The 22,929-nt window shown below is 33.8% G+C and overlaps 4 protein-coding genes across 11 annotated transcripts; 2 read left to right on the top strand and 2 right to left on the bottom strand.

Annotated features, from left to right (window-relative positions):
• Positions 1 to 134: 134 nt before the first annotated feature.
• Positions 135 to 4,255, bottom strand: LOC110609525 (protein CONSERVED ONLY IN THE GREEN LINEAGE 160, chloroplastic). The gene is made up of 9 exons (XM_021749147.2): positions 3,856 to 4,255; positions 3,355 to 3,404; positions 3,161 to 3,239; positions 2,960 to 3,055; positions 2,644 to 2,724; positions 2,417 to 2,508; positions 1,778 to 1,870; positions 1,189 to 1,257; positions 135 to 568 (listed from the first exon to the last, which is right to left on the bottom strand). The coding sequence occupies exons 1-9, from the start codon at positions 4,186 to 4,188 to the stop codon at positions 421 to 423; spliced, it is 1,041 nt and encodes a 346-aa protein (XP_021604839.1). The 5' UTR covers positions 4,189 to 4,255; the 3' UTR covers positions 135 to 420.
• A 2,190-nt stretch (positions 4,256 to 6,445) lies between these two features.
• Positions 6,446 to 12,287, bottom strand: LOC110605454 (RCC1 domain-containing protein RUG3, mitochondrial). 7 transcript variants are annotated; one of them, XM_043954069.1, is made up of 8 exons: positions 12,052 to 12,287; positions 11,692 to 11,896; positions 9,434 to 10,039; positions 9,051 to 9,190; positions 8,731 to 8,925; positions 7,655 to 7,783; positions 7,333 to 7,488; positions 6,446 to 7,025 (listed from the first exon to the last, which is right to left on the bottom strand). In XM_043954069.1, exons 3-8 carry the CDS (start codon positions 9,934 to 9,936, stop codon positions 6,835 to 6,837), a joined length of 1,314 nt encoding a protein of 437 aa, XP_043810004.1. In that variant the 5' UTR covers positions 9,937 to 10,039; positions 11,692 to 11,896; positions 12,052 to 12,287; the 3' UTR covers positions 6,446 to 6,834. The 7 variants fall into 7 exon arrangements, with proteins under 7 accessions (XP_043810004.1, XP_021599741.1, XP_021599753.1 ...); XM_021744049.2 differs by having other exon boundaries at positions 9,434 to 9,936; XM_021744061.2 differs by having other exon boundaries at positions 9,434 to 9,930.
• A 128-nt stretch (positions 12,288 to 12,415) lies between these two features.
• Positions 12,416 to 16,015, top strand: LOC110605479 (14-3-3-like protein D). 2 transcript variants are annotated; one of them, XM_021744087.2, is made up of 7 exons: positions 12,416 to 12,590; positions 12,985 to 13,291; positions 13,386 to 13,473; positions 14,315 to 14,424; positions 14,518 to 14,666; positions 15,390 to 15,442; positions 15,531 to 16,015. In XM_021744087.2, the coding sequence occupies exons 1-7, from the start codon at positions 12,527 to 12,529 to the stop codon at positions 15,531 to 15,533; spliced, it is 774 nt and encodes a 257-aa protein (XP_021599779.1). In that variant the 5' UTR covers positions 12,416 to 12,526; the 3' UTR covers positions 15,534 to 16,015. The 2 variants fall into 2 exon arrangements, with proteins under 2 accessions (XP_021599779.1, XP_021599770.1); XM_021744078.2 differs by having other exon boundaries at positions 15,387 to 15,442.
• A 1,494-nt stretch (positions 16,016 to 17,509) lies between these two features.
• Positions 17,510 to 20,150, top strand: LOC110605492 (transcription initiation factor TFIID subunit 13). The gene is made up of 6 exons (XM_021744098.2): positions 17,510 to 18,106; positions 18,362 to 18,496; positions 18,577 to 18,614; positions 19,165 to 19,224; positions 19,305 to 19,379; positions 19,908 to 20,150. The coding sequence occupies exons 2-6, from the start codon at positions 18,394 to 18,396 to the stop codon at positions 20,016 to 20,018; spliced, it is 387 nt and encodes a 128-aa protein (XP_021599790.1). The 5' UTR covers positions 17,510 to 18,106; positions 18,362 to 18,393; the 3' UTR covers positions 20,019 to 20,150.
• The last annotated feature ends 2,779 nt before the right edge of the window (positions 20,151 to 22,929 follow it).

Genomic DNA, 22,929 nt, shown 5'->3' with positions numbered 1-22,929 from the left:
GTAGATTCTTTGTTTGGGTGGCTAAATGAATCTTATAAAATTATATATTAAATTTTTTATTAAAATGTAAATTAAATTGAATTTTTGTGAAAATTTTAATCGATTTTCTTATTGCATTGTCAGAACAAATGATGTCTGATAAAACAACATTTTCAAGTTAAGCTCGATTTTTAATTATAGTTCTCCAACCTACTTTAGAATGTAAAATAATATATTTTTCTCTATACAAATCATATATATAACACAAGATAATTCTAATTCTATCTGTTCCCCAGTGCCAATCATTTTCCACTGCATCGCCAAAATCAAGCAACGCCAAAGAAATGGTCCAGAAATCAGTAGCCAAACGCCAATGTGTATGTAGCAGCAACTGAAACACAATACCTCTGCAATCATGTCAGAATTGCTACACCCTGCATATTAAAATTCTTCTAAACTTGTCTTTTCAACAGTTACATTAAATGCATCCCCCATAGCTTGAACCAAAGTTGCAATCTTGTACGTGAAAAATCCTACTAGCATTGGTATCAATTCCAAGTGCATTAATCCATAGTCTGGAACAAGGATTCTGCAGCAGCCAAACAATATACAGTCACTATAACCCAGTCATAAAAATGTGAGGAACCACGCCTTCAATGTTCAATTTTTTATTAGAAAACAAACCTTATGGAAGAATAAAAGATCCATGCCAGAAAAGAAATGGTCCATAAAAACAATCTATCAGAAAATCATATAACATGATATCTGAAGTATTACAACTTCAAAAATCCATCACACGATGCTAGGACTACATGAATAACAATTTTCTAGATTAAATATAAGGCTCGTAAATCTTATCGCTCGGTAAAGATACTGTTCTTGATCTTAAATCCAAGATTCTGTCCAACTAAACTCACATCATATAGCAGTTTAACTCAGCAGTAATTATAAAGTTTATGCTGCAAACTAAAGCTTCTCAAGGAAGTTTATTTCTTAGCTTTATAAGGAAGCTGTCGTTTTAGAGTCTTGGTTTTTGTGCACAGTCGGGCCCTCATGCAGGGAAACTCACTCATTCACAGCATAGATCAAAGTTTGATATTACAATTGCAATTTATAAAGACAAACTATCCAGAATCATGAATTGATTTCAGAAAGGAGTCCTTAAATGGTAACAAATACCAACAATAACATGATACAATAAGCACTTACTCATTCCACCGGTTATATATCATGACCAAGATAACCGGAACTAGCAGCCTTGGCTGACTAACTGCCCCCCTGCAAGGAAGTCATTATTAAGCTAAAATAAGAAATTCATTCGTGTATTCTCAAAATTTAGTAGAGGAAACAATGTGATTTCCATCACGCCCAAAATAAATAATAGCTTTCCTATGGCAGCTATTGTCAACAAAACCCGCTGAAGCTTGTTAGCCAGAGCCTTCAATAACATCCATTAGTGGAGACTGGAGAGAGGAAAATGGGAAGTAAATAAAAGGATTCCTTTTCCTTTTTTTCTTCTCCCTCTTGCTTGGGAAAAAGTGAGGATGAAGAAAAATGCTAAGGTTTATGATAGCCATATGACTGTTTTTTGATCAACAATTCCCAAATCCACACATGTAATTTCTTTTTTAAGCAACTCTTTGAGCAAGTCAAACTTTCACATTTCTTTCAGATAATAATAATAGCATGAATGCCGTTGAGTATGTATAAAACGTAGCATGTCAGTACAATTCATTTTCCATGCAGTGTCGAGTCATTTACGATAACTAACATCTACAAGTAAAGGAGATATACATACTTGATGAGGCCCTTGGCTCCATCTGCCATGGAATCAACACTACTCCCAAGCATGTGTATATACACTAAAGATCCAATCAATCCAGCACCAAAACTGGAAGCATAAAATAAAATATGAACCGTAACTATCAGAACTAGGAAGTGAATAAGCTATGAGCAAGAAATTCAACTTTTGTCCAAGTTAAAAAGTATTCTCTGCAGCAACCATTGGAGTAACACTTAAAAATAGAATCAAGATTGAAACAGCACAGACCAACTTAGGAGATTATAAATCCATATTTATGCATGGACCATTCAACAAGTATGATATGGGTTAAACCACTATTTAAAACATGTGGCGGACTAAAAACCTTTTGAAGCCTAGTATTTGAGTTGTGGACATAATTTAGATGCTTAAGCATGATCTATTATTATAATGATAATGGCAATTCCTAGAGTAGTTCATGCACTTGGGTCATCATAGGGCGTATCTATTTAATTAGAATAAACTTTGTTAGGGAAGTATATAGTTTGAAATGTTTATGAGTATGGGTTCAAAGGAATAAAAGCATGAAATTGAGTTTTCCAAGTCATAACCATTTTGGTAAAGGTGTCTACCTAGTTGTGTAGAGGTTTGAACTTTTGCAAGCATATGGTTTACCTAGCAGCAATTTCTGGAGAATAAGAGATATAAGCCGAGACCAATCCAACACCACCTATACCCAAGGTAAGAATCTGCAACATCTTCTTCAACTGCCCAACAAAGTGGAAAAAATATCATGTCGGAAGCATCAAAAAAGATTAATTTTGATAATTTGATACTTGGGTATAATAAAAAGACCATTGAAAACACATGCTGTTGTGGGACCATAAGCTAAAATAAAGTACCTTAAAATACTGCTCCCTTGATTGAGCAGCCAATAATACAGGATCACCTTCAGGCCTCTTTGTTTCCCGCAATATCACATCCTACAAGCTATGTGCAAATGAGACCCCAAAATCTAAAAAGCATCCTTCAAAGTGATACTGAATTCAGTAAAACTATGAAGACCTCCAAGAGTCTACTCAAAGTTGAGTTTACAATCAAAGATTGTGAAGAAGTTTAACAAGTTACCTAGGAAAGCTTAACTAGCATGATAAGAGATTGCAAAGTAACAAATGCACCAATAGAAGTATAATACAGAAGAGTAAGTATGGAACATACACTGCCGCCAGTTGCAGCCTTCGTTGCTTTATCCCACTTCTCCTGCTCACGGCGTGTTGGTACCAATCTCCATTTTTTAGAGTTGCCAATTCTTCCCTGAGATTCATTACATTCCCAAAAAAGGTAAAAGAAAAGAGCCAATGCAAAACTCCGCTAACATCTTGAAGTCTTTGATTAAGAATTCAAAAGCACTGAACTTACCTTGATTGCGGCCTCAACTGGCAGTCCTGACATTGGCTTTGGAATGTGTGTAAGCTCTTTGCTCAAATCAACTTCCAAGCTGTGATTATGTGCAAAATAGAAAGTATGAACAATTTATAAATAAATAAAGAAAAAGCACGTTCTTGTAAGTAAGCAAATTCTTAACTAAGCTTTATGAGCAAGTGAGGACATACTTATCCAAACTCATGACTCTGTTTAAACTAAGATAACCAGAAGATTCTTCCTGTTCACACAAAAGATATCAAATATCACAATCAAATTGAATAAATAAAACCAAGTAAATCTATAAAGAAATAAAGACTTGTTCATATTTTCACCATAATGCTCTGTTTTAGTCAAAGAAGAAGAGTTGGAAGATGAAGTCTGTCTTCATCTGATTTTGAGTTCTTACGAAAGCAATGTAAAAAGCAAATACAATATCTAATGGTAGAACAGTAACTAGAAAAGACCTTGAACGAATGAGCGAACAATGTATTACACTGATTAATTTTTTTCCCTTTTCCGCTGCATTTGGACCATGAACAACCATATAGAATACAGTATAAGTTTTTTTTTTTTTGAAAGTAAAGGGAGCCTAGGCAAAGCCACAATGCTATTACACTGAGCTGATAAGAGACATAAAAACCTATAAGAGAAACGAGTTAAAGAAAGGGGGAAAAAGAAAGAAACAGAACCTTAACCGGAGTGGGTTCAAGAGAGGACACATCAGGGTCCTGAACCAATTTCGCCATACGGCCCATGAAGTCTTTGTTCCAAATAAACTCATCAGAGGTTAAAGGGTCTTCTTCTTCACCTCCCCAATACTTGCGGAGGCCAGATGTGGTAGGTGGACCTGCATACTCCACAGGTGCCGCCCCAGTCCCAGTGGACCCTTCCAAAGGCTTCTTTTTGGGCAGTATCAGTTTGGTCGGTCTTGGGATTGGAATTTGTGGCGGTGGTGTTGGTGAGGAGTTTTGGGAGATGGGTGTTGTCGCTGAAGTCACTGAAATGTAGCTCAGAGTAGCCATTGGAGCTGATGTTGGAGATGGGGTGGGAGGTGAAATTGCTAAATTTTGTTGGATTCTATATGATGGGAGTGTATTTTTATATTATCTACACGCATCATTTTCTTTTTTATTTTTTTAAAAAAAGAGAGAAATATATAAAATTGTCATCCTATGATCAATAAAGAATATACGGATTTTAGTATAAGTTAAAAATTATAATTTGTCAAATTAATTAAAAAAATAGATTTTTAATTTTATTTATTATATTTTAATTTGGTTCAGAATTTTGAAATAAATTTAACAGATAAGAAAGGACTTAAATTAAATTAAATTAAATTAGAAGAATTTCTCATATAGCTTCTGTATTTTAATATTGATATTTTTTTTACTTAAAAAATATTATGTATCATGTTTTTGAAGTTTTTTTTAATGTTTTTAATCAAAGTTAAATTATGTCTATTTTTAATCAAAATAAGGATAAAAATAATAAATCATTTTTAATATTTAAAAAATATTTTGTTAGATAAAACTTATTTTAAACATAAAATTTTATTTAACTAAACAAATTAGATTTGACTTATTTAAATTTTAATAAAAAAATTTAAAGGAAAACGAAAATTAGAGAAGTTTCTCTTGCTAAGCAACTTAGAAGGAGGAACTTTTCTTCACTCAATAGCTTATTTGAATGTCTTTTTCCACAAGGGTGATTGTGTCTAATATATTAATATATTCCTAAACTTTAGCATTGAAAGATTTATATGAATGAAAATATTATTCGATGAATTAATATTTTTTAATTGATTTTCAATATTACAATCAAAATATATCCTTAATTTCATTCTCGATGTTACAGCCAAATAAATAAAATAATAATTATTTTACACAGAAATTATTCTCCACAACAACTACTCAACTTTAACGTAGAAGAAAAAGTAGGATTTTCTAAGAAGCTTTTGGGCCGGCAAGTAATAAAAAACTTGAAACAGTATTAGAGAATTAACAGGGCGAATATTTATGTTTTATTTACTGCTAAATGGAGTAATTTATTATATAATAATAAGAGTTAATGGCTAAAAAAATATATTTTTTATTTATTATAATTTTATTATTATTTAAATCGTTAAAAAATTAATAAAATTACCACACGTTACATCAGGCTCAATAAAATTTAAAATTAATTGCAAAAGAATTTTATGTTTTATACTTATTGTAATTTATATTTATATTTTTCAAATTAAATTATGTCCTATAAATTATTAAAATACTTTTTTTATTATTAAATATATTTAAAAATTATTATTTATATTATTATTCAATTTTTTTTTTTAATTTCTATCAATAGTTTTATAGTAATAATAATTTGTATTGATGATTGAAATTATTATCAACCAATTTTTTTTCCATCTGTTTAATATACTTACTATATAAGATTACTTTTAAAATTATCGTTAAGAAAATAATTTTATTAAATATACAATTATGAAGTATTAAAAAATAATTTAAAATAATTCAATTTAAAAATATTAAAAATAATAAAATAATTTTTTAGAATATTTTTTAACTCTAAAATATAATAATAATCTATCATTCTAAATTACACTAATATATTTAGAGTGGATTTTAAAAAGAAAATTAATAATATGTGAATTAAATATTTAATTGTCTAGTTTAACTTGCTTAAAGTTAAGCAAAAGAATATGTAAGTCATCTAAAATTATAAATTTAGTTTTCATTTTTTCATCTTTTAAAAAAATAGTAATAAAATAAATAATTATCAAAAAAATTGTATACTTTTATTTTTTTATAATTTTACTCTAAACTTTTAAATTATTATTAATTTTATCTAAAATAAAAATGACATAATAATTTTATTAATTTTTAATAATATAAATAATAATAAAATACGAGTAATTTAAAAGGTTAAATTTTAATGAGTAAAAAAATATATAAAATATAATTATAATAAAATTAAAAGTAAAGAATTTTATAGACATTAACTCTAATAATAATAGGAAATTCTATTGCACTAAATCAAAGCCTTCAAAAAGAACATGTTGATTGAGCTTTGATACCATTGAGAAACGTCCTTTTACTTGGTATACTTTGCAATAAAAACAAAAAAATAGTCCATCCGTTCAACTAAAATAAATTTATTTTTATTTTTCTTCTGTTTTGGATCTTAGAGTATTTTTCTTTTAAAATAATAATTTATGTATTATTTTTTAACCTGTCTTTATTTATTATATATTATTAAAAGTAAAATTCATTCTAAAAATAATTTAATAATAATACAAACGAAGATATATCAACTATATTATTTTAATATATGTAAAGGAACAAACTTAGGAGATAGAACAACGGTCAAATTTATCAAAACTATCTAGAAATACGTAAACCCTACTTGTGTAAACTTGGTGTCAGCAATTAAAGTCCTTTGGAACATCCTCTTTCTTCTCAAATGATCAGTTAAAGACAGTTGAAAGATTGAAATAAAGCTCCTAGATGTCTCAATGCAGCATCTTTCGTTTGCTAAATCAATTCTTGATTCAGCTCAGCTCAGTTCATCAAACATTTCTTTGCATCAAAGCTTTTAAGGCTTTGTAGCAACATATCATCCCTGGTTGCAGAATCTCAGTTGACATACCATACAACTAAAAGATAAACTTATCAGCTTGATCTCAAAACCAAACACATTGCATGAGATGCACCAACAGCAACGGACAACACCTTGTGGGCTCCCAAGTCGTCATCCTCTACAAGAAACTTGACTTCAACAGGATATAGTTGTACCTCTGGCAGACCAAGAATGCCCAATTGAGAATCTTTGGCATTTCCCCACATGTACAACTTCCCTTCATCTAATCAAATGTAACCAAATTTACGTTAGGACACTAGCACTTCCAATGAAAAGCAAAACAATTCCTTGGCTAATAATGGCATGTGCACACATAATGCATTCAAATATTCGTCATATAGCAAAGCATATCGACTTAATAGAATGTACAAGAGAAGTACACCCAATTCAGATTTACGAAGAAATATTTATGGAAACTGGCAAACGTTTTTAATATGAAGTGCAAGGTATTTACATACTAATGTAGAATAAGTCAATGAACAGAGGACCTGAGAGAATAAAACCACTTTGAATCACGCAACTCAAATTACCAGTTATAGCTGCAGAAGAAGAACCTCCACAGGCAATATAAACAAAACGTTGATCAGCTAAAGCATCAATCACCATTGGTATTTTCTGGTTTTGTTTTGAAGAATGGCCCAGCTGACCATGTCCCCCAAAGCCCCATGAAAGAACTTTACCTTCATCTGATATAATGAGCCAGAATAAATCACATAATTATTAAGCATGTTAGACAAAAATTAAAAATTGAGAAAAAGGAAAAAGAAGAGATATATATAGAGAAAGAGAGGTAGAGAGCATTTGAAAAAAATTGCACACATCATGCTTTACAATGAGATTTCAGTCATTTACCAGTTAAAGCAAGAGAGTGATAACCACCACTTGCTATCTGAATGATACGAACATCTTCAAGACTAGGAATTAGTTTTGGTTTCCAACCGCCGACCTTGTCACCTCTTCCAAGCTCATAGTTTGAGTTTGCTGTGCGATAGACCAAGAAAACAAAAAGTATTATTATGTTGTTTATTTAGTTCCACAATTTGGTCACTTTCTTAATTCTTATAATTGAAAAAATATGCCAACAACACACCACAACAATTTCTCCTAGAAAAGTGAAATTTACTATATAGTTCTTGTGGTTTACTAAAACTAACTATTTGGTTCCTCTATTTTAAAAAACACATCAGTTAGTCCTTGATCCTTCAAACCATTAACTATTTAGACTTCCTGCGAATTACAAGAATTAAATAATTGTTATTTAGAAAATGCAATGACTAATTGGTTATGATTTTGAAATTTCAGGAACTAAAAAATTGTGATTTTAAAACTACAAGCATTGAATAGTTATATTTTAAAATTACAAAAACTAATTAGAGACAAAGAGCATGTTAGTCATTTCACATTACTGACTGCTTAGATAAACAGAGGGAGTAAAAAGTTAATGGTTTGAAAAGACAGGAATTAAATAGTTAATGGTCTACACAACAGGGACTATCTAGTGTTCCTTTGAAAATACAATGACTAAGTAGTTAGTTTTATTAAACAATAGGAACTAAAAGTTAATTTTCCTTTGTAAAAAAATAATTTAATTTGGTTTAAGGTACCATGGTACTAGTACATAGAAGCACGAACAAAAACAAGCAGGAAGAAAGGCATCATTCCTTGCCGAGATTGACTTTTATGTTTAAAAAGAATCCATGTGAGGCAAGGCAGTAGCTACAGTGGAACACTTGATGGATATTGACACAAATTCAGAATAAACAAAATGATTCCTTTAGAAATTCAATTGGCGCTTAGCTTTCAATTTTGCCAAGTATGGCTCATAAGACTTTTTTTTTTTTAAAAAGAAAAATCAATGGTTAAATCTTATTGGAATAGAGAAAAGAAAAGAAAAAGCCAAATTTACACAAAGGAATTTACATCCTTACCTCCCCAATTCCAAATTTGCCCATCCTCTGTTAACACCGTTGTGAAGAAACCACCACAGGAAACAGCAGCAACAGGAATGGGCAGTGCGTTTACTTTGGAAGGTATACTAAGTCCACCTCCTTCATTTGGGCCCCGCCCAGGGCCAAGGCCCAATCTGCCATCCCCTTCATCTCGTCCCCATGTATAAAGTTCACCTACATGTCACCACAAAAGCCAATGTCATTTCTTGACTTAAAATAAGTGCCCAGTAGAAACCATACCCGTCTAGAAAAATAGAAACTTAATAATTGGGTACTAGAGAAGGAAATGATCAACAAACCAGATTCAGTGACTGCAGCAGTATGTGCGCCGCTGGTGGCAATATGCTGTATTTTCCCGTTCCAATTGCCTTTGACCAATCTAGGAAGCAGTTCTCTGTGATAAACAGAATGTCCCAATGCACCAAAACCACCATAACCCCTGGCTTCAATTATAATGTTGCAGCATCAGGTTATGTGAGCCAAACTCTTGGTCAAGTCGATATAGTAAAATGGATATTATCAGCTCGTGCAGGACCAACAATGTCATTATCATAATGTCAAACATGTTCATAAGAATTAGACCAGACCATAAGTTCATGGTACCATGGATCTTTCTCATGGCCAATTGCAAATAGTAATAAAACAAAAGTTTGATCCATAATCAATAGCAACAATTTCTCACCATGTAAAGACTTGGCCGAGGGAAGTGAGTGCAATGGAATGGACACCACCCAAAGCAATGCACCGAACATTATCCAGATTAGGGTTCAGTGTGGGCATAAATACAGGATTCTCATGTCCAAAGCCCAGACGGCCCCCATCCCCTTTTCCCCAAATCCAAAAATTACCATCTACAAGCAATGCAGAATGAAATAACCCACAAGAAATTCCCACTTCAAGCACCTGTTTGTTAATGCTATAGTGATCCTTGTTAACCAGTTGGCCTGGTGTTGGAGACAATACAAAAGAAGAGGGCAACACTTGGAGGTTCACTACTGGGGCTGGGTACAGTTGAGTTTGTTCAGTGCCAACACCAAGCTGGCCAGATGTGCCTCTTCCCCAGGAGAAGATCTGGAGCATTACCACATCTTTTTTGTTCTGGTCGTTGATTTCTGAGCTTTTGTAGAGAATGGGCACCTTGTTTCTGGCGGCAGATGATGAGGCAATATGGCGGGTGACCTTCATCTAGTCATTGGCAAAGTAGATGTGTCATTTATAAATTACAAAAATCATATTGCCAAGTCACACTTTTTGGGCTTAAGAATGGGTTCCAGAGGTAGCCACACATCTGTACATATTGCAAAAATAGCAAAATACCAAAGGCTTACTGGTTTTAAAACAAATCCAACTAATGGCAAAAAAAAAAAGAAAAAGGAAAAAGAAACCAAACTTAAAATTTTGTTCATTCATATCAACTTTAGTAAATTTCTCCAGTTACAAAAGTTAATTGCAATTTTCTCCAATGCTTGAAATCTGGAGGTGATGGTCCCTATGAGACAGCTGATTGGAAGAAAACATTTTTCTTATTTATGAACCCATAATTTAAAAATTAATGTTGTTTATTAAAGTTATGTAGGCCGCTAAATAACATTATCATCTCAATTATCTGCCATGTAGGCAACTCCACCTTCAATTTTTTCACCCCAAGACAAAATTGCAACTAATTTCTAAAATTAGCAATAAGAACTAAAACTAGATGGAGTTGATAAAATTGCAAAAAAGAAGAAAATGTTTGGATTCTCTTGACCATTAGGCCAACACAAAGAGAAAAACAAACACTCATATGCAAATACATTGAAATATATGCAACTAATAAGTAAATAATATTTGCAACACATGTTTTCATGTTAATAAATTAGTCTATTAAATTTTTTTCTTAAAAACTTATTCTATTGATAATCTTATTATTGTTTATCAAGTGACAACAAGTAAGATCTTTCCATGAAGGTTTTTTTTTTAAATAAATAGTATAGATCATTTATAAAGTTTATGATAATTTGCCTAATGATCTAAAAGGTATAATATAAGTGAGATTTGAGGTCATATAAATATTAAATAATGCATATGAAAAGGGGGAAAAGAACTCTTTGCTATCACAATCTTCATTATAATGCAATCAATATCTAGTCATATGTAACACTTAGTTTCTTCTCCCAAAAAAAAATCTAAAAGATATATTTTCTTTTTATTAATCACTCTGTCCCATAATTTTTATCTTTTTCACAAATATTAAAAGATATTTTTTTTTATTGACTTTCCAATTATGCCCATCTTAAAGATATTGAATTTTATTAAATACTAAAAGATGTTTTAAATACTCATTTAGAAATAGCTAATGAGAGGTTGTTTTAAAAATAAAATAAAATTAAATAGGATTATAATAGTCAAATTAACCATGTGTAGAAAAAAAAGTAACCAATAATTTTGAGACAATCGAAAAAGGAAAGGCGGACAAAAAATATTAAGGGAGAGAGTATTATTATTTTACTTGAAATAAAAATCCAAATCCATATTTATTTCAAATGCACATTATCCAAATGACACGCTAATAAAATTTTCTTTTGTAATGATATTAGTAATAATATCAATCCTCAATTTTTCAAAGGCCATATGACAAACCATCTAATTCTCTATCCGTAGTTTCAATTTTATAAATTTGTACTATATATATATATATATATATTGAAGTCAACATAATTGGTATAAGTAAACAACCTAATTTACAAAACTAAACTAAACCATGGCCATTATCAATTTTAGCCGATCTCTCTCTCTCTCTCTCTCTCTCTCTCTTAAGTTCATCTGTGCTTGATTTAGCAATGAAAAATAGACTATTGAAAAAAGACATCATTCAAATGACAACTTTAACAGAAAAAAATTGCAGAAAACAATTTTATTATTAAACAAGAAATCAAATTTTAGATGGCAATTTAGACTTACCCAGGGCAGAAGGCATATCATGGACTGCATTTGGTTTCTAACCGAAGAGTGTCGAACTAAGGCCATACCTCAAACAATTTCCAGGAACTGAGCTGGGTCGAAAACAGGTAGCTCACACGTCAATCCAACTGGTTTCTATCCCATTTCATGAACTCAGAGTCGGGTCTGCCATATTCCATGCAATTTTGATGCTACTATGAGGGATCTTCAGAGAATAAATCGCATTTCTTAGCTAACAGGGTCAACTTCAGAACCATGTGCAGAGGGTGACTTGGAAAAATTTTTGTAATAAATTTAAAAGTTACTCGATTGGAAATTGAACCATGAACAACAAAAAGGTAGAAAATCCAAAAAACTTACTCGATTTGTGTATGCATGTCAGGTGAGTGAAGTGGGTATTCCCTTGTTTTCTCCCGGTTATTCTTTTCTATAAAGGGCTAGAAGATTACAAGGAAATGATGAGTGGGAGGCGAAGACCAATGTGGAGGCGGAACGATTGCGGCGGCGGTGAAGATGGGGTTAGGGCTTTAATAGAGTTTTTAGCGAACGAGAGTAGCTGTCAGACGAAAGGAGAGCGGGAGAGCCTCTGTAGAGGGCGGGAGAGACACAAAAATAATTCCACGAGGGTACAATATGGCGTCGTTTCTAGCGCAGAGGAGCCATCTGGAATACGGCGTCGTTTAATGTTTGGACAGTCCGGAAAGGCATAATTTTATATTAACCCAATCATCAATTTCTTCTCTGTTATTTCCGAGACCAAAAGGCACAAGTCCCAGGCTGTCAAAACCCTAAACTACTCTCTCTCTCTCTGGCTCTTAGATCGATACTATCGGCTATGGCTGAACGCGACAAGTTCGTTTACGTTGCCAAGCTAGCCGAGCAGGCGGAGCGCTATGATGGTTAGAGTCTTTCTTTTTCTCTTCCTCTGTGAATTTCATTTTGAAAAAAATGGATTTCAATATGGCAAAATCTGTGTGCTAAGCTTGATTCCCCTCCGATTCCGTGATAATTAAGAAAGGAAAGATGGTTTTAGTTGAATTTTTTGTGGTAATTGAGCTTGGTGGTGTTATTTCTTTTGATCAGGACTGGATAATTCAAATTGACTTCGTGGACTAGTTAAATACCGCTTTATCCAGTCAGATTTTTAGCATGACGAAATTGATAATCCTTTCTTCATATTTTAATGTTTTTCTCTGTAGTTTTTATAAGTGTGTGTTATATATCGTCATTTCTGAGGCTCGAGTGTTGTTTGCTTGATTAAATAATCTAAGTTTTAAACTTGAATTTTGGCAGAGATGGTGGATGCCATGAAAAATGTGGCAAAACTTGATGTGGAATTGACAGTTGAAGAGCGGAATTTGCTCTCAGTTGGGTACAAGAATGTGATTGGTGCTAGGAGAGCATCATGGAGAATTCTGTCATCCATAGAACAAAAGGAAGAAGCCAAAGGGAATGAAGTTAACGCGAAACGGATCAAGGAGTATAGACAGAAGGTTGAATTAGAGATTACGAACATCTGCAATGATATCATGGCCATAATAGATGAGCATCTAATACCATCTGCTTCTGCTGGTGAGTCAACAGTATTCTTCTATAAGATGTGAGTAAAGTTTTTTTTTTTTTTTTTTTTTTTGAGCAATGTCTTGTTGTTTAGACATCAGGATTTCAAGGTTTTTGAAATTTTGGTATTGCAGGAAGGGAGATTATTATCGTTATCTTGCAGAATTCAAAACGGGTAATGAGAAGAAGGAAGCTGCTGATCATTCAATGGAAGCATATGAGGTGTCGATACTTTTCTTTTTTTCTTCTTTGGTCTTTATCACTGGTAGCATTAGCATTACTATGGTCTCACTTTGCATAATGAGGATAATACAAAAGCTTTTGTTAACACCATCTATCTGTGAACCCCGAATATAAATTATAATGCCATCAAGAAATTTTTTGGTTAAGATTTCTCTTAACAGAGAGATCATGGGCTGGGATGCACCATATACTTTCATTTTATTGATAAACATGGTTACCATATTCTTTGAGTTGCCAGTTGGTTGATTGAAAGCTAAAAGTGTCTTCTCTACTTGTTTGAATATTTTAGACAATTGCAGACTTTGAAGTTTGACTATCAATTTGGTTTACTTGATTTTGTTGTATATTGCTCCTTATGTTTCATTATTGTAGCTTCCTTCCTACTGTTCATAGTTCCATGGCTCCTTTAAATAAAATTTTGATGTTAGAATGCAAGCTTCGAGATAGATTTAATGATTGGAGGAGTGTGAAGATTAGAAAGTGATTGTTGTAGCTGTGGCTTTTTCAATTATCTAATCTGATGGAATTCAGAAAGCTTACTAATTTTGTCTTATGGAATCATATTGTGATTAAATGTAATCAATCTGATGGAATTAAGTGATTGTTATGCTCTGATACCAACTGTAGAGAAGGGGAGTGAAAGAGAGAGAATGAAGAGAGAGTAATTGTGGTTTTGTTAAATTCTGAATTGAATTCCATCAGTTACAGTACCATTCCTGTTAGACAACATATTCCTCTATGCACTTCTATTCTCCTTATTATCATAGCAACTTGTTATAGAGCAAATGGTTTAAGCAACTCTTTCCCCCTTGGTTTGCAGACAGCTACTACTGCTGCAGAGTCTGATTTGCCCCCTACAAATCCTATACGATTGGGGTTGGCATTGAATTTCTCAGTATTCTATTATGAGATCTTGAATTCACCTGAAAGGTGTGTTGGAAAATAGCTAGCTTATATTAGAGTAACTTGCAATAAATAATTTTTTGTGAACTCGTATGATATCAAATTCATTTATCCCCTTAGGGCCTGCCACCTTGCAAAGCAAGCTTTTGATGAAGCAATCTCAGAGCTCGACAATCTAAATGAGGAATCGTACAAGGATAGCACCTTAATAATGCAGCTTCTCAGGGACAACCTGACCTTGTGGACTTCTGAGATCCCAGAGGATGCAGGTAATTGCCATAATCACTACATGTTAATCAAGCTATTAACACCTGGTTGCATAGTTATAATTTTTTGTGTCTAACCGTGTTTTCCTCTCCTTTACTTTCTACTTGATGATTATTCATGCTATTTAGATGTTTCTTTAGTCATTAGTTCTATGCTATTTTGCATGTATGTGGCTAATGTTATTTGCATCATCTTTTCATCAGAATGAGGTGAAATGTTCTATTCACACTTTGCATTGAGAGTATGTGTTTAAGGCACATGATGTTTGCCTTGGTTCCATTGATAAATAGATAAACCATGATATGTGGCATCTGGAGGAAGAGAATTGCTGGCTATGTATATATCACTTCAGTTTATTATGAAATGAAGCTTTGAATTATTGTGGAGCATTAAATGTTGCATTGCGACATTGGGAGCTTGTAGGTTTTATATCTATGTCCGTGTTTGAGTTGATTTAAAAGCTAGGAATGTGTGGAAACTCAAATAGGCAACTGAGGGTAACTTTGAGGACTGAAATATGAAATTATTTACCGGTTTTCAGTTCTCCTTGGAGAAGCAAACTTAGAAATAAATTTTATTAATTTACCTATGCATGAGTAATCAAATTCATAGAACTTTCACATTCTGTTGGATCATTGTTTTCCCAATCACCTTTGCATTTAGTTTTCATCTCAATTATCATCTGCTTGATCTTTAATTTCCCTCAACTCTTTCTGCAACAGAAGATGCTCAGAAAATCAATGGCACTGCCAAAGTAGGTGGGGCAGAGAATGTAGAGGTAGTTTTCTGTAACTCATTATTGTTATTGATGTTATGATGCTTATATGCTTGCTCATTGTACAAATTTTTTTTCCCTTTTTCTGCAGTGATGCAGATTATGCCTTGCTACACATCAGGGGAAAGGATGAGACCTGATTATCTACGTGGTGTTTGTTAAAAATGGAATTTCATTGCTTTTTCTTTGTTTGCATTTCCAACTCCCCATGTTGTGATCTATAGTGATGTCTGGACGTGGTTGGTCTGACTTCCAGTACCTAAAGCTTTCCCTGACAGTTGTGGTGGACAGAATGTAGATCATTGGCATGCTTGCCTAAGGTGGGTTTCCTTGCTTTGTTGTAAATCCCAGAGTCATGTTTGAGGAATTATGTTGGTTTCCTCACAAGTCCAGAAGTTTCAAGTCTGAATCCTATTTAATTTACTTGCATCTCAATATATATGTTTTCAACTATTGTCGCTGTCACTATTTATGACCGATAATAGCTTAAAGTTGTGGCATTGTGAAGCGTCTTGTTGTAGAATATTTACTTGGGAGAATAAGGAAAAACAATGAAATACCATTTTCAGGTCTCAACACTGTTAAACAAACTTGCATTGTGGATCCTCTTCTTGTAGAATAGTTTACTTGGGAGTATAACGAAAAATAAAGAAATTCCATTTTCACTTTTCCGGGTCTCAATGCTTTACGGTGTCTCTGAAACCAGCATGTGAACACGAATGAAATGGTCGAGTGCAGAATCCTTTATGGCTGCATGCAACTTGCTGCATTTTGGGTGTTCAAGGACAGGATTAAACAGAAAGTTATTGTACCATCCTAATGGATATTGGATATGATATTTCTTTGTTCCAGGGAGTGTTCGGATTGCTGCTATGTGTATCAAAGACAAAGGGATGGTAGAGTACGGGCACTCAAAGATCGGGTATTCAGGATGATCACTTTCGAGTTGTTGAATGTATGGTCCAACTCTCTGCAAGGAAAGGAAAAAAAAATTTCTATGAAAAATTTTTTTTCTATTAACTCATCAAATATGTTTCAGCTGAATATTTTCTTGAAAGGGGGTGAAATTTCGACTTCCTCCTTTCATATTTTAGCTGGGGAGGATGTCAAAAAAATTTCAAATTTGGCCTTGTTTTCTCTTCCACAAATATATCATGAATTATAAACTTTATTATAATTAATCCTTGTCATCCCTATTCCCACTACATGCTAATGGAGTTTGCCATATCGCGCTCTTTGCATAAACTCATTCAATCTAACCCAATCCAACGCTTCTCATCATGTACACGAGGACTTCTCAACACTTTTCATGGTTGTGATCCTCGGAATCCATGAGAACTTCTCAACAGTTCTCGGTACTTCTTAGCACTCCGCATTCGTGATAGTTCTCCCTCAGATTTTTTTTTCTTTTATTCAAGAAATGAAATTCATTAATGATAAAAGAAAATAAGACTTGGTCTATATTCAGCTTCTGCACTAAGAACTAAGGTTTGAAAAATAATACATAATACAAAAAAATGGTCTAAACTTAAGTTCTATTATAAATCACAGGTCTTATAGGCAGAAAAAACAAGCCCAAAGAACAGCAAACTCTAAGACTCAAAAAAGTATTTAACCCATATTTTTTATTTGGTAGCAAGAGAGCAAGAACTGCCGCTCTCTCTTTTGCGAAAGCTCCCATAGCATGGCCGACTGTATCCATCGTAAAAATAAAAAATTATAACCAAAGGTTAAAAGTCATGTACACTGGTCGAAGCACAGGGAACGAAAACAACTATCAAACTTTCAAACCTTCAAAAAAAAAATAGTCATCCATATAATATATATGCAATACAGAGGCAGCACTGAATAGTACCAAAAGAGAAAAAAAATTTCTCCAATTAACTTTGAAAAATTATTGCGCCCAAGCTAAGACCTGCAACGAAAATCCCTCGATGAAGAGAAAAAAAAAACTTTTATATAAACTCATAACTATGAGTTGCTGCATCATTTATCGTTGATGAGAGGTCTCGTTTAATGCGAATCATGGAAACCTCCAGATTTTCAAAGCACCACAAATAAAAGACCAAAAAAGAAAAAAAACAAAAGGAAAGAGAACTACAGCCAACCAAAATATTGATTACCAATGCAATATTCACACCTATATTCTCCTTTTGCTCCACCTCCACCCCACCTCTTCGAAATTCCAAAAATTATGATTTTTTATTTTTATAGGTTTCAATTTATTCATCAAACAGAACTAATAAACTTTCCATAATACAGGCATAATGATCAATTTTTCAAAAAAAAAAAAAAAAAAAAAAGCTATATGCAACAAAATTGCCGCGAATGAATCTTCCATGGAATTGAAATAAATAGCTAACTTTTTCGTCCCTAATGCGCTCAAATAAAAAAACCCCTAACATTTTTGTCATTGCAGCCGGCAGCCCTTCGCAACCCCACCCCCCTTTGAAATTTCAGTCCCCGCCCCAGCCGAACTAGGTCTTCCTTCGACTGCCGGAATCAACCGCCGTTCCTCCAGGCCAGCAGTGACGAGGACGACGACGCGCGACTACCAGCAGCCCTCCTCCTTCCAGCCACCAGCCACCAGCCACATCTTTCTCCCTTGTTGTGCGACCATCGCCAACCGCCGCACCAGCCGCACCGATTAGCCACCACCGGCGGGTGGTAATCATTACTCTCCACTCTTGTACTCTCGATCTTGACCTGTTCATCTTTATTTGCTTCAAAAATTTTTTTGTCAGTTTGATACAATTCTTTCTCCATTTTTCCAAATTAGGATTCCATTTAATTGTTATGTTGTTCAGACGGTCGTCCTCGATTTAGATTCATTTTTCGGTTTAAGCTCGTGTCCAATTTTTTTTTTGTCATTTGGATATAGCATTTGATTGACTGCTGAAGATAAATTGATTTCTTTTGCAGATAATTTAAGAGAAAATAAGCACACATAGAAGATGAACAGCTCATCTGCTGGACCTTCATTGAAATCTAAAGTTGGATCCTCACAACCTAATGAAACTTCATTTAAGCGAAAGCGAGGAGTCTTTCAGAAAGACTGTAAGTGCCGAGTAACTTTTGCTGTGCGACTTTCATCATGGTTTTTATATTAATTTTTCTTCATGTTTGTCATGCTACAGTGCAGCACATGATGTATGGTTTTGGAGACGATCCTAATGTAAGTAGCACCATTTACATAACATATTTTACTATAACAGGTTTTGTTCCCGTTACACTTGGAGTTGTTTGACATTTCTATTAGAGTTGCTACTAAGAGAAGCAAATATGTTGAACTGAGAGCAATAAAAATTGTTTTTTCAGTAATATTTAGTCTTTTAAACCCTAAAGCAGATAACAACACTTTGAAAATGTTTGTCTGCTTTTAAAGTGGGGATTTTTTTAAACAACAGATGATCTCTAACCTTGACAAAAGGAAAGGAATAAGAAAAGGAAGGTTGCTATTTTCTAAGATGTTATTCTAATTGGTTAACTGGATACACGCACAACATTTCATGTATGGCTAAAATTACCAATCTTCTGCTGTCGTTGTATTCAACTCTTTCTTTTAGTTATGCAATTTTTTTTTTGTTGTATTGTCATAATCAAACAACCATTTCGTTTATTATCTACATTAGATATCTCAGTATAAGTGTTGCCAAGTTTCTGCATGTTAGATTGTTTTGTTTTACTTTCAATACAATTGTGAATTGCTTTTACTGCCTAATCAGCCTCTTCCTGAAACCGTGGCACTTGTGGAGGATATCGTCGTGGAGTATGTAACAGATTTGGTAAGCATTCTTCTATGTTGGTATGAATCATAAGCAAGAGGATATGGTGGGTGTTAAAACTGTTTACTAACTTTCTGCAGGCACATAAAGCCCAAGATATAGGATCAAAGAGGGGAAAGCTTGCAGTTGAAGATTTTCTCTACTTAATTCGCAAGGTATTATGACCACTGAAATTTCATCATTTGTAATTTCACCTTGTGGGAAATTTTGCTCTGCATTTTAATTTATTCTTTTCCTGTTATGCCCCTAAATACCATATACTACCATGCAAGTTTTGACTGTACGTGCTAACAGTTGGTCTATTAGTATACTATCACTCAGTTGCATTGCCTTTTTCATTTGTGTCAAAGGAGATGGAGAGTGGGAATGGGGTGTTTGCAAGTTGCAGCCATGCTTTAACTGTAACGTGCAGAATCTGTGAATGCTAGCTAAATTGTAACACTTCCATGGATCATAATGCTAGCTACAGTTACATATCTGATAAAGCCTGTGCTGTGGATGGAAACGGATTTAAGCCTATTCTTTCAATTAATGCATTTGAACTGCTTAGACATTTAGCAGCTTTTGTCTCATATATCTTGCCCAGTCCATGTTTTTTGTTGGTTTAGATATGTGTATTAGCAATTGTAGTCCGAACTTCCATTCTTTGTACTTAAGAATGGTTGATATGTTGAACATTGCAGGACCTACCAAAACTTAACCGATGTTCGGAACTTCTATCTATGCAAGAGGAGCTGAAACAAGCAAGGAAGGCTTTTGAAGTGGATGAGGACAAGCTAGCCTCTATCGAGTGAGACATGAGAAAGCATGAATCAACTTGCATCTTGTCTTGTATTTGATTTTTGTTTGTTTGTTTTGTTGATAAACATGTAAATAATGAAAGCTGGTTGGATAACTGATTATCTCATTTTCCATACTTTTGATCACTATAATTCTTTTTATAGAAATTTTCCAGTTAACTTTAGGTGAAAAATGCATAGGAGGGACAGATTTTAAGTTTCAAGGCCATAAGAATGCTATGCTCGCAGATAACAGGGCAAAATGTATCTTTGTTCCATGCTCCTGGGAAGATATGTTCACCATTGTGCCAATGCCTTAACACGCTAATGTTCTGGAATGCTTTTTAGAGTTGAGTGGTATTCTCAAAACCAAGCACTTGGATCTGGATTTTCCAACTCATATGCATTCAGATTCTAAAAATTTATTTCATATCGACTTATAGTCTTATCAATTTATTTATTAAAAAAACTGGTGAAAATTTTTCAGTAATTTGAACAAAGTGATTTATTTCTTTGTTTGTCTTTTTAAATCGATTACAGAAAATATTGTGCGTCCTTGCCACTGCTCACCTTTTTTATTTACACTTGTCGTCGTCATACGAAACATAATTCTTTCTTTAGTTTTTTTTTTTGTTTTTCGTCGAAAAGTCTTTCTTTAGTTAACTCCAAATTCTTCTGAGGAAAAAGAAAAACTGCAAGTTTCAACTATTGAGAGTGCCACGCGCGCCTCTATCACGGTCTAATGCATGTATAGTTGGACCCTTATGGTCGAATGGTTAGGATAGGACAACTACATGGGATGATGGAATGAAGATAACAAATTTTGTGGGACCATTATTGTCATTTTACGTTATTCCAGTGTTATAAATAAATTCTGCCATTCAAGTGATTTCGACTTATTTTGTACCATTCACTTTGACCTTTCTCTAGTTTCTAGTGGGGCATACTTTGCTCGCTCGCTCCCTCACCGCAGTCCTTGGAGGACTGCCTCGGCGTTGTGATTCCTCTACTTACGTTGATGGTCGATCTCCGCTACTATGCACATTATGCTGCAATTGGCAATTTGAGGCCCGTCTAGTGGCATCAATGGCCGTAGTCACCTCATACGGTAGCAGATTTTGCTCCGTTATTCTGACTTACTCCTCTCAAATTTCTTATGCCGGGTCGTCCCCCATATCTCAACGCTATTTGGAGTTGACATTCAATCGGATTTAAATCAAATTGAATAAATTAAAAATTAAAATTTTAATATTTATAAAAATTAAATCAAATTGATTTTGATAAAAATCAAATCGAACTGAATCAATTTCGGTTTAATCGATTTAAATTTTTAATAAATTTTTTACTTTTTACATTTTAATATTTTAAAATTTAATTAAAATATTTTAATTTTAATATAATCTATATTATTGAAAATGATATAATGTTATCATTAATAAATTTGGTTTGATTTTTTAAATTTTTTTCTGATTACATTGAATCAAACTAAAAGTAATCAAAATTTTTAAAATTAAAAATCGAACCAAATCAATATGAATAAAAAATTAAATCAAAATTTTAAATTAATTCAGTTACATTAATGTTTTTGATTTCAACCAAACACTCTCGCCCATGCTTATCTTGATATTTCCATGTCCTTCACAAGTTTGGTTCATAAATTGATAGATTCAAGGCATACGAGATTCAAGCAATTACTGACTGCCTGTGCAAATCTCACGAACTTTTAGTTGGATTCATTGAAGACAAGAAATTGCTCCAGATTGCTCAATTGTCCCAAATTATCAATTCTTCATCTGGTTGATAATGTCGTCGTTGGGAACACGAGGAATGATCTTGAGGATGAAGAGTATGCTGTGGAGAATGCAAGAGTTCAGCGGATTCTTTTTTTCCTCAGGCTTCCATTCTTGAAGAGCTGATTCTTCGTGTTTGTAAGAGTTGGAAGTCCAAAGGGGGCAGTACTGAGGTTAGAATAATTCCATGATATTTGCATGGCCGTCGCAGCTTGATGGGGTTGCGTTGTGTGCAGGGCTTTAGTTATTGTCGATCAAGAAGTCTGCAGATTTGACGGACTTGGGTTTGATAGAAAAAGAAAAGGATGTTGTAGATGGGAAAAAAGTTTGAAGTTGAAGGTTGTAAGAAGATTACAATGAGGGGGATGATGACAATGACGTGCTTGCTTTAGGTATCGTTGAGAAATATCTGCTTGCAATGATCGTGATGCTGTACCAACTCTGCGAGCTCTGAAACCCACTCGGTATCGGAAAAGGAGACTTAGTCCTAATTGAGAGGAGATTTGGGTACGGTTGAACACAAACCATCATAGCCTGCATTTGGGTTGAGCTACCTTGTTCAATATCCCAGCTGTCAAAGATGGATTGCAACGACACCGTAGGCTTGGCATTAATTTCCCCTTCTGGACAAATGGATTTGAGCTTGTGGGAGAGGCTTTTATTAAGCCTCGGTGAGCTTAGTTATTGGCCTCCACAAGACGCAGAAGTCGGCGGAAGCAATCTGTCCCTTCCCGGTCCTGGGTTGCTCGCAGAATGTCTCACATTTTATCCATGAAACAGGTCATATGCATGTGCGTTTTATACGGATCCTTGTCCGAATCCTAAACCTGCGGGACGTCCAGCTCGGAGAAGACTAATATCCAGTATCCAGCATCTGAGAATGATGAGCAAAGAAATACAAGTAGATTCATGCAGCCGGGGTTTGAAGATGCTGTAATAGGAGTCATATTCTCGATTAAAGAATGTAAATGGTCAAATACAAGCTCACCATCAAAAGCAAAACGGAAAGCTTTCAAATTTGTTGGGAGCTGAACTTTGAGAAAGACCGAACTCATGCTTAGCTATTTATTCTTTTTTCGAGTTTCATGCAAATAGAAAGAAACCAAACAAAAAAATGCAAGTTCCACCAGTTAAAA

This window comes from Manihot esculenta, chromosome 2, assembly GCF_001659605.2.
Source record: "Manihot esculenta cultivar AM560-2 chromosome 2, M.esculenta_v8, whole genome shotgun sequence".
NCBI lineage: Eukaryota > Viridiplantae > Streptophyta > Magnoliopsida > Malpighiales > Euphorbiaceae > Manihot > Manihot esculenta.
The sequence above is the reverse complement of the archived record's forward strand: the minus strand, read 5'-3'. Positions and strand labels throughout refer to the sequence as shown.

Excerpts from the sequence above, each read along its gene's own strand:
- LOC110605454 (XM_021744049.2), bottom strand. The coding sequence starts at position 11,757 with ATGGCCTTAGTTCGACACTCTTCGGTTAGAAACCAAATGCAGTCCATG. Across the intron at positions 8,926-9,050 it reads TGCTGCAGTCACTGAATCTG|GTGAACTTTATACATGGGGA; the intron begins GTTTGTTGATCA and ends GGTGACATGTAG. Across the intron at positions 7,489-7,654 it reads TCACTCTCTTGCTTTAACTG|ATGAAGGTAAAGTTCTTTCA; the intron begins GTAAATGACTGA and ends TCATTATATCAG.
- LOC110605479 (XM_021744078.2), top strand. The coding sequence starts at position 12,527 with ATGGCTGAACGCGACAAGTTCGTTTACGTTGCCAAGCTAGCCGAGCAG. Across the intron at positions 12,591-12,984 it reads GCAGGCGGAGCGCTATGATG|AGATGGTGGATGCCATGAAA; the intron begins GTTAGAGTCTTT and ends GAATTTTGGCAG. Across the intron at positions 13,474-14,314 it reads ATTCAATGGAAGCATATGAG|ACAGCTACTACTGCTGCAGA; the intron begins GTGTCGATACTT and ends CTTGGTTTGCAG.
- LOC110609525 (XM_021749147.2), bottom strand. The coding sequence starts at position 4,188 with ATGGCTACTCTGAGCTACATTTCAGTGACTTCAGCGACAACACCCATC. Across the intron at positions 3,240-3,354 it reads AGAGTCATGAGTTTGGATAA|CTTGGAAGTTGATTTGAGCA; the intron begins GTATGTCCTCAC and ends ACATAATCACAG. Across the intron at positions 1,871-2,416 it reads TCTCCAGAAATTGCTGCTAG|TTTTGGTGCTGGATTGATTG; the intron begins GTAAACCATATG and ends TTATGCTTCCAG.
- LOC110605492 (XM_021744098.2), top strand. The coding sequence starts at position 18,394 with ATGAACAGCTCATCTGCTGGACCTTCATTGAAATCTAAAGTTGGATCC. Across the intron at positions 18,615-19,164 it reads GTTTTGGAGACGATCCTAAT|CCTCTTCCTGAAACCGTGGC; the intron begins GTAAGTAGCACC and ends CTGCCTAATCAG. Across the intron at positions 19,225-19,304 it reads TGGAGTATGTAACAGATTTG|GCACATAAAGCCCAAGATAT; the intron begins GTAAGCATTCTT and ends AACTTTCTGCAG.